The sequence below is a fragment of the Poromitra crassiceps genome (assembly GCF_964638095.1).
Source record: "Poromitra crassiceps genome assembly, chromosome: 5".
NCBI classification, from domain to species: Eukaryota; Metazoa; Chordata; class Actinopteri; order Beryciformes; family Melamphaidae; genus Poromitra; species Poromitra crassiceps.
The window spans coordinates 53,263,796-53,279,031 of NC_139642.1; the positions used below are offsets into that span (position 1 = coordinate 53,263,796).

A 15,236-nucleotide genomic window follows, 5' to 3' on the forward strand; every position below is an offset into this window, starting at 1 on the left:
AAAGCACCATAGTGTGACGCACTATGATTAGGACTATAGGTCTTACGCTACAGTTAGTAGTACAGTTAAAAGCACTGTAGTGTGGCGCACTATGATTAGGTCTATAGGTCTTACGCTACAGTTAGTAGTACAGTTAAAAGCACTGTGGTGTGGCACACTATGATCAGGTCTATAGGTCTTACGCTACAGTTAGTAGTACAGTTAAAAGCACCATAGTGTGGCGCACTATGATTAGGACTATAGGTCTTACGCTACAGTTAGTAGTACAGTTAAAAGCACTGTAGTGTGGCGCACTATGATTAGGTCTATAGGTCTTACGCTACAAGGTCCTGTTAGTGTATATAAAAAATTGGAAGCATAATGTGTCTGTGTCCTTGCTACAATCAATAATTGCTTGAAGGAGTACCGGTAAATGATTTGGTACGTTCCTCCTCCCACTCTGTTCCACAGCTCAGCCTCATAGTGTGGGTCTGATAGCAGGGATCATCGCCACAGGAGTCCTGGCTGTCATCATCTGCTGCCTGCTGGCCGTGGTCACGCTCTTCTACTGGAGGAACAAGAACAAGTACGACGAGGAGGAGATCCCCAACGAGATCAGGTCGGTCCTCTTCTCTTCTCCTTCCCAGCATGCACACTTTGATCAATTGCAGCCGGGAGCAGCGAGAGTCTCTCCGCTCCATAAAGAATCGAGCAGAAAGTTGCTTCTATGAAGGCTGTGTTGCAGTGGAGGCTAAATGAGGCCGATCTGCTGTATTTCCAATGGTAATGAGATGCATACTACAACAATGCTGTTGTGCTTCTTCTTATTGGAGAATAGTAAATGTGGCAGCTTTGCTATCACCATTATTTCACGCAGAAAACCCAGACCCGTAAATTGGATTTGAGGTTTTGAGTTTTCAACTTGGCAGCAACTTTTCTGTATTCATCACAACCTCCTTTACCTTTTCAAACAGTCTGTGAAACTCTGCCACTTGTTTAATACATGGGTGGCAATTCCTCCCCTAAATTACTTTATAAATCAATTAGAATATAATCTTTGTTCAAATATTTGCCTTAATTTGGACTCGGCTACATCCCTGCGTTCATAATTCCCCCTACAGTCTTCTGCTTTCCTCCACTTGCACAGCAAATTAAAACTGAGGTTTTTCTCCATCGCCAAATTACCGTAAATGTATCAGAGCCTGAACTCTTCTACCCAACATCGCACCTTTGAATGAGTCTTGTCAAATAAACTGGAACTCATACTTTAATTTCAAAACCTCCAGTTCCTGAACCCATTGGATTTTCTAATTAAATTGGGTAGTGTTGATTGAAAATATATGTAACATGCTGCAGAGGGCAGAAATGAATAAAAGTGTTATTTTGGTTTTCTGTGTGCATCACTACTTGAGTGCCTGGAAGCAAGCGCACTACCAGTAGTTGGGACTGAAATAGTCAGTTTGTTTGCATGTAAGTATACATTTGAGCCCCTTCTAAACATGCAGTGGAATCCGGATTATAACCAGCTCCTAGCCGGTTGGCCTGCATGTTTAGAAACAATTAGCCGGTTTATGCGCATGACCATCTGAGCGCCTAGTATAGGATCCGCATTATTGGAAAAGCAGCTGTTGTTTAACACTGGCAGCTCATGATCCGGATCATGTAGCTGTTCTGTCTGAGTGGGCGGGTGGTGACACTTTACAAACCATTAATGTCCCAGTGATCATTATTTTCATGAATGGATGTAGCGTTATTTACGTGGCTGGATTATTTGGAAGAGAGCCAAAATATGTGAGTAAACAAGTAAAAGTTGAATCGTTTCTTTGTCCCCCATCTGCCAGTTTAAAAATGCAACAAGGAGATGATAGCCTACTACTAGAGTTGCACGATCTTGACCTCAGTCAGATCGTCAATCGCCACCCTTTGACATCGCCAATACACGATGTCATTGCGCAAGCACATGGCTAATTAATATGGACGTTAACATCCATATTAATTAGCCATGTGCTTCAGCTGTGCTCGGGTACTTTGCTAACTTAGCATTGATGCTAGTGGACTTACCCAGCTATCGTCATTGCCTGCTTACTGCTGCTTGCTGGTAATGTTAATCCCATGTCAGAAAAAGTCTCCAGATTTGTCGCTAACCTTAGTCTCTTCTGAGAAAGATTGTCTCCAGGAGGGTCTGAAAAGTTGTCTCGAGTTGGATGCAGCCAAGTATTGTGAGGCAGCCAGCCAGTGTTGTGACTGTGAGCGTCCAAGCTAACACAGCTGCGGAGAGGAGCCTGGTTATGTCGATGAGAGGAGCTGACTGACTGACAGCCTATATCGAGACATAGGCCTAGCCTAACTTTTGTGGGGAGAAATAAATTGAAAACTAGTCAGATATGACTTAAATGCCACTTGTAAAATAAATCACCCACAGTGATTGACGACGGTGCGACCACTATTTTGACTGGGCGGCTTTATGTAACAAAGGCAAGCGCTCATTTTTGGCACATTGCCACCCCTCGTTATTGCCTGAATGGTCGGAATGGATCCTCCGTTAAAACGGCATGTTTTTGAATGGAGTTTGGTTACAGATTCGCTAAAGCTGTTTCCATATCACATTTCTTGTTATCGATACACACTACCGCACCCCCTCCCCTCGCCCACTGGCAGAGAGAATACAGACCATTTCCAGCTGTTTCTAAACACAGACTCCTCATGTCTAGAAAGGTGAAACTGGAAAATATCCTGCTCTGGCTAGCCGGACATGATCCAGACTTCATGTTTAGAAGAGGCTTTAGTAGGCTATACTCGAAATTGACTCATACGTAAAAGTGTGCTAAATACTTCTTCGAAACTGCAGGTACTATCCCAGAATTCCAGAAGGTCGGGAGCGATCCCTCTTTTAAAACCTGTTGATAGATTGGATCTTCTTTTGATTTCTTTCAAACAATTCAGCAAATTCTGCATTTACAGATAAGTAACTGTCATTGAATCTCGTTCATCTCTCTTGTTCGTCTGTGTCGTTACGCCGGCTGCCCTGTGTTTGAATCATCTTCTCAACAGAGAGGACGACCTTCCTCCGAAGAGGTCGTCATCAGCGAAGGCGTTCCACGCGGACGCCTCGTCCTCGGAGAACGACACGCTGACCTCCACCAACACCTACAACAGCCGCTACTGGCACAACCCCAAGGCCAACTACGACACCAACTCCTACACACGCTACAACGGAGACACGCGCCACACCTTCTCCAGCGCCGCCCACGGCACGCATGGACACGGACACGCCCACGGCCCAAACGCGGGACACGCCCACGGCCCAAACGCGGGACACGCGGGACATGCGGGCCACAGTTCGGCGGTCACGGCGCCGGGTTCGGCCCCGCTGTCCCGCCACGCACAGCCCGGCGCGCCGCCGGCCACATCCACCTTGGCCAACGGCAGCCACACCCTCCCGCCGCCCAAGACCCTAGTGGTCACCACAAACTCCGCCCCCTCCCCGCCCACCATGGCGCGCAGCAACGGCTCGGTGGGCCTCAAGCCGGTCCCGGCGTCGGCGCACGGGCAGCACACGCACTCGTATGCGGTGAGCCAGGCCACGCTGGAGCGGATGGGAGCGGTGCCCGTCATGGTGCCCGCCCAGAGCAGAGCCGGCTCGCTGGTCTGACCTTTGACTTGTTGAACCCTAACCCGTCCTGACTGTGACCTTTGACAAGGAGAACTTGTGTTCGGCTGCGGGTGGTTCAAATCTATGAAAAACTGGTCCGGTTTGTGAGACCGAGTAGGCCGAAGCAGCCTGCTTCCCTTTACGACTCTACAGTACGTGTCTTTCTGTTTCCTGTCTTTCTCTCTACTTTTTCTAAAAATCTCACAATAAACCAGGATTTTACAGTGCAGAGTTCATCTACAACCAACTCACTGACAGTATTTTACAGTGCAGAGTTCATCTACAGCCAACTCACTGACAGTATTTTACAGTGCAGAGTTCATCTACAGCCAACTCACTGACAGTATTTTACAGCGCAGAGTTCATCTACAGCCAACTCACTGATGACAGGACCCTCTGTTTTGTAGACCAGCAGCATCAACCTCTAAATTGGATGGATGTTCTTGCTGGATCTTCAGTTGGTGGTAATCTGTTTCAGTGCGTAGGAGAAATCACTTTATTTTTCAACAAAAGGGATGATAGCGTGTCAGGGTAGTGCAGCGGTAGATCTACCAGCACGAGGGTCGCAGGTTCGAGCCCCCGCGTTGCCTTCGGCTTGCTAGGGCGTCCATACAGGCACAATTGGCCGTTTCTGTGGGTGGGAAGGCGGATTAAGGGTACGTGCGGTGGTCACTGCACTAGTGCCTCCTCTGGTCGGTCGGGGGGCACCTGTTTAGGGGGGAGGGGGACTGGGCAGTATAGCGTGATCCTCCCACGTGCTACGTCCTGCCGGTGAAACTCCTCGCTATCAGGTGAAAAGAAGCAGCTGGCGACTGCACATGTATCGGAGGAAGCAGGTGCTAGCTCTCCCAAGATCGGTAGAGGGGGTGGAACAACGACCAGGAAAGCAGTGGGAATTGGCCATGTACAATTGGGGAGAAGATGGGAGAAAAATCAGTGAAAAATGATCCAAAAAAAACAACAGCAAATGCGACAATTTGACAAAGCTGAACAGAAATGTCCTGGGGAACCTGGGTCTTTTTCAGCACCGGAACATTGTGATGATTGTGTGTTTCTGTACTTTCATCTCAGTGTGTCAGTCAGGCCGCAGCAAGCCGGGATTCCCACATCACTGAATATGCATGTGTACTTTGTTTCAATTCAGTATGATTTTGTTTTCTTCTCACAGTTCTGATTTTGATTATGACAACAATGATGGTGATGATGAGGAATTCATATTGTGAATGTGATCATGTCTAATGGATGTGATTTAAATGAAGAAAGAAATGAACTCAAGTCAACAATGTTGGTTGAATGGCCTTAGAAGCTTACTTGGTTATGGTTTAGTATCTCACAATACACACTTTACTTCATTGAACGCAAACACATTGATTTAGTTTTTGCACTTTCTGGAGCAATTTTTATATCAAAACTGGGATCTTATAAACAATAGCTCAGTCTTACTAATGCTTTACCCACATGAAAATCAATTGAAACCTTTCTGGACATAGTAGGGAATGTGAGGAAATACTGATGACAACTGGAAGACAGGTAGTAATATAAGCGAGACTTTCAGAAAAATGATTGCACAACTCTTCTCACTCTGGAAAGCTACTGATCTCATGATTTAAACTTGAAACTGCAGACAGGTGTTTGTTGTAGTCCACGCTGTGTGTGTGTGTGTGTGTGTGTGTGTGTGTGTGTGTGTGTGTGTGTGTGTCTGTGTGTGTGTGTGGCTGTGCTGTACATGCTAATAACTAGTTCATCTCACATCAGTGCTGCTTTGAAAAGATGTAGAAAGGGGGATGTCTTATTTCATAAATGCTTTTTAAAGAGAAAATATATATTTAAAAGTGACCCCCCCCCCTTGAGAAAGGCTAACAACTACTGTTTTCTACTGTACATATTGTATCTACTACAGTAAGCTAGGTCGTGAATCAAAGAATATACTTTACATGTCTGATTGATGCATATTTTACAATGCGTGTCTTAATTTTCAAACAGTCATTTTTGTTACAGTAGACACCAGGTTGGGTTTGATAGACAGATAGTGTTGTTGGTTTTAATGAAGGGATTCTTATTTTTCTATTCGATTTTCATTTCATAATAATTTACTGCCATGTCATTGCAAGGTCTGAGGTAAAAATATGTTGAAACACAAATGTCCATACATTTTAGTGCAGATATACCGTATATGATAGTACCACTGTATATTTGACCTGCTGTATTCATGTTTTAACCAAACTCGCTGGAAATCACCTGGAAAAACAGGTCTAGCCTGTTGCAGTACTATTGCAGTATTCCTAAATTTAGCCAATCCTCATTTCTAAATGAATGCACAGTACTAATAATTATCTTCCAGGTATGATGCAATATTTGGAAAAGCAATTTTGTGTTATATGCCCGCGCATTATTAGAAACTTTGATTTTTCTCTTCGACTAATTTTCTCTTAGTCCAATGTGGGTTTTTTAAATGGATTTTGCAATAGCCATTCTGTATTTTTGTTGCATCTAAAGTCTTACTAGATGAGTTAATGCTGACGAAATTGTGTGCTAACATTATAAAATGTACTCCCACTAACAAATGCAATTGCATCACTTTTTGATCAAAACCATTATTATTATTATTATTATTATTACCGGTATGTCTCCTAGATTACTTCATTGACTACAGCGGTACTTCTCTATATTGGCATTATGGATTGATTTCTGTGATGCACTCACACAGTGTTATTAAAGTTAATTGAATGAGGAAAATAAATTACTAGGTTGGCAGTCAATTTAGAGTATTAATTCATAATTTTAGACTTTTACTGAGGAAAGCAATATGAATAGCAGCCAAAACACTCTGCAATCCCAATTAATCTTCAGATCATAGGAGCAATAAATATCCTACCAGCCAAGGAGATGTAAATGATTGATGATGTCATCCAGTTTATAGGCCTACAAGTATTAGACCAGTGTGTACCAGTCAACACTCATTGTTTTGCATCAGTTTGTTATCCAAAGATGTAGGCCTATACTAGCAGACCCGAGTGAAACAGTAATACTTTTGTCCTGATGGGTGTAGATTTTATAATATTCCATTGGCTACTGTGGCCCAGGCAAGATCAATCAAAAACACATCTACTCTTTGACCAACCCGGTCTCACTCCCAGGGCGTCAAAATATGTCGATTTGTCACGCCCCCTTGGAGTCATTAATGTCGATTCGTCATAATATGCCGAAGAAGGACCGTTGGACCATCTTGAGTCTAGATGGTCCGACGGTCCTTCTTCGGCATATTACGACTTTCTTATTGCCGTATTTTGATGCCTTGGGAGTGACGGAACCTGTTGCTTTTGACCCAGGTCTGATAGCTCAATGTTCTGTTACTGAAAAACTGTGGCTGAAACATTGTGGCTTCTTGTGTACGGTCATTGTGAAAAAAAAGTTGAATTTATGAGTTTATACAAATTATTACTCTCACCCCCCCCCCCCCCCCCCCCCAGATACCAGCTCCATAGTTGTCTGCTGCAGAGACGCTGTAGAGATACCCTTATGTCTGTTTGTCTCACTCACACACACACACACACACATTAGTTCATTCAGAATCACAGAGAAGCCGACTGAGATCAGATGATCAGCTCATCTTTTTGACCCTGGCCTGGCCACAAAACCCCAGATGGATCTCCCAGCTTCTCCCCTCTCTTCTGAGAATGGAGTTGTCTCAGTAATTGTTCCTTTCCTCCCTCCCCTGAACGCTGGCTAATAAGGTCAGAGGTGATGAGAAGTTTTCTTCTGAGGTCTCTGGCGTTATTCTTCCCAGAGAAAGTGGCAGGAAGAGAAAACTCAGTCTGGAGATGTCTTATGTCCCGCAGAGCCAGAGACGCAAGAGAGCACAAGCAATAGATGACTATTGAGGTTCTAGCCCAGACTTTAAAAAAAAAGAAAAAAGAAACTATGACATCATCTACCAGGCCATGTGTTGGTATCTGGTACACAATGTGGTATGTTGGGTTGTGTAGATAAATAATTAAATATTATGTGATATATTGCCAATAGTAAAAACCAAGCTGTAAATATGTACTATATATTGTTCTTACTGTTGGGTTGAAATTAAATCTGGGGAAAAAATAACACTGAAAGTTGTAGTGAATAAATATTGTTAATACATTCTACATCCTGCTTGTTTGTTTGTGTGTGTGTGTGTGTGTGTGTGTGTGTGTGTGTGTGTGTGTGTGTGTGTGTGTGTGTGTGTGTGTGTGTGTGTGTGTGTGTGTGTGTGCACGTGCCACACATGCACTAAAATAACATTGTACTTCATCTTGCAAATGACCCGGCTGCCTCACGGTTTAAAGTGGAACCAAGTTGCAATGTAGACTTAAGTGTCAAAGCATTTCTCATAGCAACCTCTTACTGTAATCAACTTAGCTTCAGATATGCTCCGTTAAGTCTTTCCACACATTATGATGTTTTGATAGAATATGTTGACTCAGAAATGGTCAGGCTCGCTCTCTCTCGCTCTCAGCGCACACCAAAAAAAATTATATATATATATAGCCTACCTAATTCTTCCAATATGCGCCTGTACTCTAATTGCTGCTGGGTCTTCCATAGACCAGAACAGCACATCCGGGTAATTTGCAAAACTTGAAGGCCGCGCCCCTTTTTAGGGGATAACACAAGCCACTCGCGTTGACTTCAATGTAAAATAGCAGTACCCAAAACATCTATAGAAAAATAACAGAATTAATTTCCTTTATAAATGACCCAAAGACACCATGACATGACAATATATTTCAACTCGGCCGGCCATAGAATGCGCAAGATACATCGACACGAGGTACTTGCCTTATATGAACGCTGTATCCAGTTTCCACCAGGTTACATGCATCGTCCACATTGACGGTGTCACGCCTACCCTATCGCAGACCAGTTTTTTGTTTTTTTTATTGTTAGTGAAACTATAACAACACAGCAACTCTTCGGCATATCTCTATCAAATTAAACCGTTTTAAATAGTTTGTTTGAAGTGGTTTCGGCTTCTTGTACCGTCGTTTACTATGGTGGGTTTCCCCTAAAAAGGGGCACGGCCTTGGAGCTGGGCGCTTGAAGACGCGACGCAGTTCTGGTCTATAGAGGCAGTCCACATGTCTGGGAACGCCCATACAGGCTCTAGGAACGCCCACAATAGACGCTCGGTTAGCTGGCTCAGCCTTGCTGGGGGCGGGGTCAGGGTGGGGTAAATTCTCCCGTTCTATCTGTAACCACTTGATAAGTTAACCCAATTAAATAGTTATACCAGTAACTCAAGTCTAGGGCCCTGTAAGGAGAATGGTAAGTAAGAGTCAAATACTTTTTTTGAGTAAGCAGATAAAAATACATTTATTCCAGAAAATAAAATAAAACAATCTTTCTTTTTTAGAGCTCTTCAGATATTGTGTAACAATATTTTTATTTTATTTTTATTTTCTTTTTTTCTTACTCTCCGTTTTTTCCTTTTGACGTCGGCTGAATGCAATCTTCCTGCAGGGACCTAGCACCCTCTGCGGGAAGATGTTGAAAACTGCATGTGATTATTCTAAGAACAGGAATGTTATTATTTTGAGAAAAGGAATATTAACCCTACAAATGAATTTGACTATGTTAAATTTATGGGGGTTACATATCCATTCAGCAAAGTTAGAATTTAGCTGATAGCGTGCCTTCTATGTTGCTTTGCTGGGAGTGTCTGGCAAGCGAGACTAATAACGTTGCTATGACTTCTTTCCAATGAAACACAAACAACTGAATGTGTGAGCGGTAGGCTAATGTTACTTGTTTAAAATATGGTATGGCTCTTTGGCAGAGGGAGAAGAGGAGAGCAATGAACTGATACCGTAAGGTAGTTGAATAATGATGATGATGACGATGAACATGAAGGCTATCAGTTGTTTTCGTTCATTCCAGTCCGTTGTACAATACTAGGCATGTTCAAAACTGCCTGTACCTACCCTCTTGTGTGTACTAAGTACTATCTCACTGGGCTAAATAAGCAATTTGATACTTTCCATTTTTGCTGTGCAGGCATTTTTTTAACAGAAATGCATTTCTGTTAAAAAAAATAATAATCGCCTGGCTCAATTATGTCAAAATGAAAATAACCGCCTGACTCTAATTGTCACCTGTCTTCCTTTTACCGCCCGGGGTCCAAGTTTAGCATAACAAGCGCCCGGGCTCTTATTGGCAGAATTACGGTATATATATTTCATCAATATGTGCCTTCATTCTTTCTCTAACGTCTTTCTTCTTAAAGAATTAGCAGAAGTGACCATGTGACCATGCTCAAGCAGAGAAAGTGGAGAGAAAGTGGAGACCTGTGTTCCTAAACATAGTGCTCATTATACCATGGTCTGGGTGAATACTCGATTCTGATTGGCTGCAAGGTGTCCATTAAAAAGTGATATTGTACAGTGATAATGGACACCTAGCTAAATGGTCTGTTCACCGTTCATCTCAATGCGCCATAGTTTCATCAGTGTTATCAGGAGAGCAGTTTGAGCTCTATACCCCCGTTAAGGGTTAATATGACAATTTTGGAACTTGAGAAAAAAATTGAGTCGGTCAAAGTAAGTATTTAAATCACCCCTGTGTGCTCAGTTTATCAAAAATAACTCTTATTTACAATTTTGATTTTCGTTTCGGAGATTTTTTAACCTCGCGTCACCAGGCTCTTCTCGGCGAGAAAGAGAAGATTTCCCTCGGCTCGTGCACGAGCGAGAGAGAGAGAGAGAGAGAGAGAGAGAGAGAGAGAGAGAGAGAGAGAGAGAGAGAGAGAGAGAGAGAGAGAGAGAGAGAGAACTCTCTCTGCATTTCACCACATCAGCAGCACACGCAGGGCGCTGCTCTCTCACTCTCACTTCCTGAAACTCTTCGCTCTTAAATGTTAATATACTTGGCCAATACGTATCTATCATACAAAATAAAGCAAGCTGCCAAACGGTAATGTCTTCATTTAATGTAGAACGCAAAACATCGTTAAACCTGCATTCCTGTAATAAAGTTAACGTTTGAGTCGGCTTTAAAACGGAGCGGGTGGTGGAGGTGGGAGGGACTATTTTATTTCGTGGAAGACTGATTTACAGTATGAATAACAGACATTTAGCCATTTAGATTGCTTTATTTATTACACATGGAAATATAAATGACTGGTCTTATTGTTTTGTTGGCAAGTGACCATGGTATAAGCGGGTTAATGCACTTCGAGGTGTACATTATCACTTTTTAAGGGACTTCGCGGAGGCAAACCATCCTCGGCTTCGCCTCGGACGGTTCACGCCTCCGCGTCGTCCCTTAAAAAGTGATAATGTACACCTCGTCGTACATTAACCCTTACTTATTTGTGTGGTGGCCTGCAAAAACACATGGTGAAACTTTGATTTCTGATTTTTTTTGTAGTGAACCTGCTGTGGGAGGAGACATTCGGGAGGGAAGGGGGGGGGGGGGTTGCACAACCATGGACTGACTGAATTGATTGCCTCCAGCCGTTTTGGCTGGAAACTATTCATGAGACTAAATGGCAGAACCTGCCAACCTCTCTAAAACTAGAAATGTCATCGGCTTACCATTTTTAATGATGTTGGTTGGTGAGAATTGGACCAAATGGACTGCGTACCAGTCAGCAAACCAAAGTCATCCAATGGTGTTTATTTGCTGTAGATATTTGTATGCGTTTTGGATCACCCAGGGTCTTCATAGCAAAGTTCTGTACAAATTGAGTGTTTGATTATGTGCTAGCACAGTACAGATGTGTCCAGCATTGCATTATGGTGCATTTCCCTTGGGTCAGAACCAAAAGTTTGGACACGGGAGGATACTGTGTGTATAGCCAAACTCCACTGCTCCACTCTTGATGAGTTGCTACATAATTTTATTTGGAGGAAGACATCTCTTATGACATAACATGACAATGCGCCTGGATCAATCCACATAAGTGTGCAAGTACAAATGAAGACTCATACAAATGTCTTCATCATTGTTATCTTTTTAATGGCACATTGTTGACACACTGAGCCAGGAGGATCATGCACTCGTTCACTATTTGCATCCCATTTGATAAGCGATGACATTATTATCACAACATATGTAAATAACAGGGTTGACATTTAGGAAATTTACAACAGTCACAGGGCCGATTGAGCACAATCATCTGAAATTCATTTTGCACAATCGTTTGAAAACTAACACAAATAATAAAAATGTAATAAATCATACAATCCATTAGGGGGAGCAGCATTTTAAAACAATGTTCTGCTACAGTAATTAAACACAGAGGAAAACAAGGAGCCAGAGGGATACCAAGTGAAAGTAAAGAACAAAGCAGAACTAACCCAGAAGGAGAGGTCTAACTCACTACAGTGGAATCCACTTATAGTGATCAACCGCTTATATTGATCAAAAAGCTTGGTCCAGAATCATTCCTATACACATGCTGTTTAAATAATTCACTTATAGTGATCAATACTCCGCTTACAGTGATCATTTTGGGCCTTCTCCCACCCAACCCCGTGGTGATCTCGTGACAATGCTGGAGGTGAATTAGGTCAAAGGATTCCTGGCTGCGTCTGTGTAGAGAAGGTAAACACTGACCATCTGCTTATATTACCCAGATTGATACAAAGCAGGTTGCAAAGCCTATTCCTTAAAGTAATTGTAGTCAACCCAACCTTAGTTAATTACGACGTTATGTCACATGGCTCAAGCATGAATGCTATACTGTAATGCAGGGTATTTTCCCTGTCCGGCGGAGGTACAGCATTGGGTGGACAAACCCAGTCATAATAGCAATAAATATGATAATGGCATAGGCAGTGTTGAACTCTGGATCGGATAAATAAGATTGAATTGAAAATTTTATCAAGAAGGGAAGATAGCTGATGATTGTCGACACTGTGATGATCAGTATGACCTTAAAGGCCTTCATCTTTGGATCAGCGCTTCTTCCCTTCTCCCTCTCCCCTTCCCCCGGCCCAGGCTTCCTCAAAGCCCTGAGAACTGAGAGGCAGCAGAACAGATTCACTGAGAACAACACTAAGTACAGAGCCATGGACAAATATTGTAACACCTCATTATTTGTTGTGACAAAGGTAAAGGCTTGGATAAAACAGACTCCAAGCAGCAGCAGCCAGACCACAGAGCAGCAGGCCACCCTGTACTTGAGTGATTTCAGCCTGAGGAAGAGCACAGGGTGGATGACCGCAAGGTATCGCTCCACACAGATACAGGTCTGGAAGAGCGGGCGGCCCATGAAGAGAAATTGGAAGAAAACCATAAACAAGACCCGAATGACACCGACACTGCTGTGATACAAGTAGATGAAATAACAGATATTTGACAAACCAAAAAGCATCTCAGACACAGTGAGGTTGAGAGAGAAGAACTCCAAGGTCATCACGGTTTTTCCTCTGGTCACCATCAGCCAAAGGATAAAGCCATTGGTAGGGAAACCCAGGATCAAGTTGATTGCATTTCCAGCAATAATTAGGGACTGAAACGGTTGAGGGTCGGAGCTGTTGGTGAAGACGGAGACTGATGTGTTCTCTTCAAGGCGAATCATCTTGACTCCACAGTTTCTAGGGAATGTTTGAGAAATCAGAGTGCCATGTTGCTTACTGCTTTAACAGGGAAACCAGATTGAACACAATCAATATTGAAATCATACTGGCTGGCTAGATAATTCTGACAATGAAGCAGTTAGTTTCAGCAAAGTGATGAAAGCATGTCTTCCAACCTGGTGTGCTGGACTCCTCCGTCTCTCGTCAGCAGCTTCAGCGTAGTGTGATCTGTGGACAGAAGTATTATCTCTCTACCTGACAGCACCTCACCTTTTCTCTGCTCTATCCACACCTGTTCAATGGATCATGTTACTCATATTTATATTCCTGTCACAACAAAGATTACCTGGACAAACATGACCTGAAAACATGCAAATACTGTGCCAAAAAAATACACTTATCCATCAACAGCCTACTTATATTGGACTTGCACTGTAATCTTATTCTTCAGACCAGCAACAAGGATGCTAAAAGAGTTAAAGCGCACACCAATTTAAATAAAGCAACATGTTAACAAACATACGACAAGGGAGAACAATTGTTTCCACTTAATAGGATTCTTTGATATAGAATAGTGTAATTCATACATTCATGAAATGTCACCTTTATCCTATTTGCTTTGGGTCAATATGTCTGTAAGACATTTATGAGAGTGTCAGAAATGACTATTACTGTATTAGCATTATGGAGATGGAAATTAGTGGGTGGAAATGCAGAAATGTGGAATATGCACATTTATTTGGAAAGAAAGAAAGAAAGAAAGAAAGACAGAAAGAAAAACATACACATGAAACTAAATACCAATTATTTTGGTATTAGCCTTCAAATGGCGGATCATGATCACACAAATGTCAAATCATATAACTTGCAGTGTGCCAGATTTGATTACTGTAAACATGCACAGATACAGTAGCTATGTAAGCGTAGGCTAATTTTCACCTTTCTACAAAAAAGCCAAATCTCTCATTCTCTATTTGCCTGCAGGAGGAGATAGTGGTTCCCATCATGGAGGAATATTCTGTTTGAATAATACATTTCAGGCCTTAATTGCTCAGCAAACTATGAAGCTATTTATGGACCCTGAGGTCCTGCTGCAGGCTACGACAACCATCACCAAGGACCCGTTACAGGTCCTGAGGTCCTGCTGCAGGCTACGACAAGCATCACCAAGGACTTGTTACAGGTCCTGAGGTCCTGCTGCAGGCTACAACAACCATCACCAAGGACCCGTTACAGGTCCTGAGGTCCTGCTGCAGGCTACAACAACCATCACCAAGGACCCGTTACAGGTCCTGAGGTCCTGCTGCAGGCTACAACAACCATCACCAAGGACCCGTTACAGGTCCTGAGGTCCTGCTGCAGGCTACGACAACCATCACCAAGGACCCGTTACAGGTCCTGAGGTCCTGCTGTAGACTACAACAACCATCACCAAGGACTCGTTACAGGTCCTGAGGTCCTGCTGCAGGCTACGACAACCATCACCAAGGACCCGTTACAGGTCCTGAGGTCCTCCTGCAGGCTACGACAACCATCACCAAGGACCCGTTACAGGTCCTGAGGTCCTGCTGCAGGCTACAACAACCATCACCAAGGACCCGTTACAGGTCCTGAGGTCCTGCTGCAGGCTACGACAACCATCACCAAGGACCCGTTACAGGTCCTGAGGTCCTGCTGCAGGCTACGACAACCATCACCAAGGACTCGTTACAGGTCCTGAGGTCCTGCTGCAGGCTACAACAACCATCACCAGGACTCATTACAGGTACTGAGGTCCTGCTGCAGGCTACGACAACCATCACCAAGGCCTCGTTACAGCACCTGAGGTCCTGCTGCAGGCTACGACAACCATCACCAAGGACCCGTTACAGGTCCTGAGGTCCTGCTGCAGGCTACGACAACCATCACCAAGGACTCGTTACAGGTCCTGAGGTCCTGCTGCAGGCTACGACAACCATCACCAAGGACCCGACAGGACCCTGAGGTCCTGCTGCAGGCTACAACAACCATCACCAAGGACCCGTTACAGGTCCTGAGGCCCTGCTGCAGGC

General features: G+C 43.5%; 1 protein-coding gene across 1 annotated transcript in view; it reads left to right on the forward strand.

Annotated features, from left to right (window-relative positions):
* igsf11 (immunoglobulin superfamily member 11) overlaps positions 1 to 3,631 on the forward strand; it is a gene marked incomplete at both ends in the record, with an annotated part of 150,521 nt that extends 146,890 nt beyond the window's left edge. The window contains 2 exons of the mRNA XM_083637126.1: positions 451 to 598; positions 3,031 to 3,631. Of these exons, the coding sequence (XP_083493252.1) occupies positions 451 to 598; positions 3,031 to 3,631 (749 nt within the window). The remainder of the gene's footprint in view (positions 1 to 450; positions 599 to 3,030) is intronic.
* Positions 3,632 to 15,236: the final 11,605 nt, after the last annotated feature.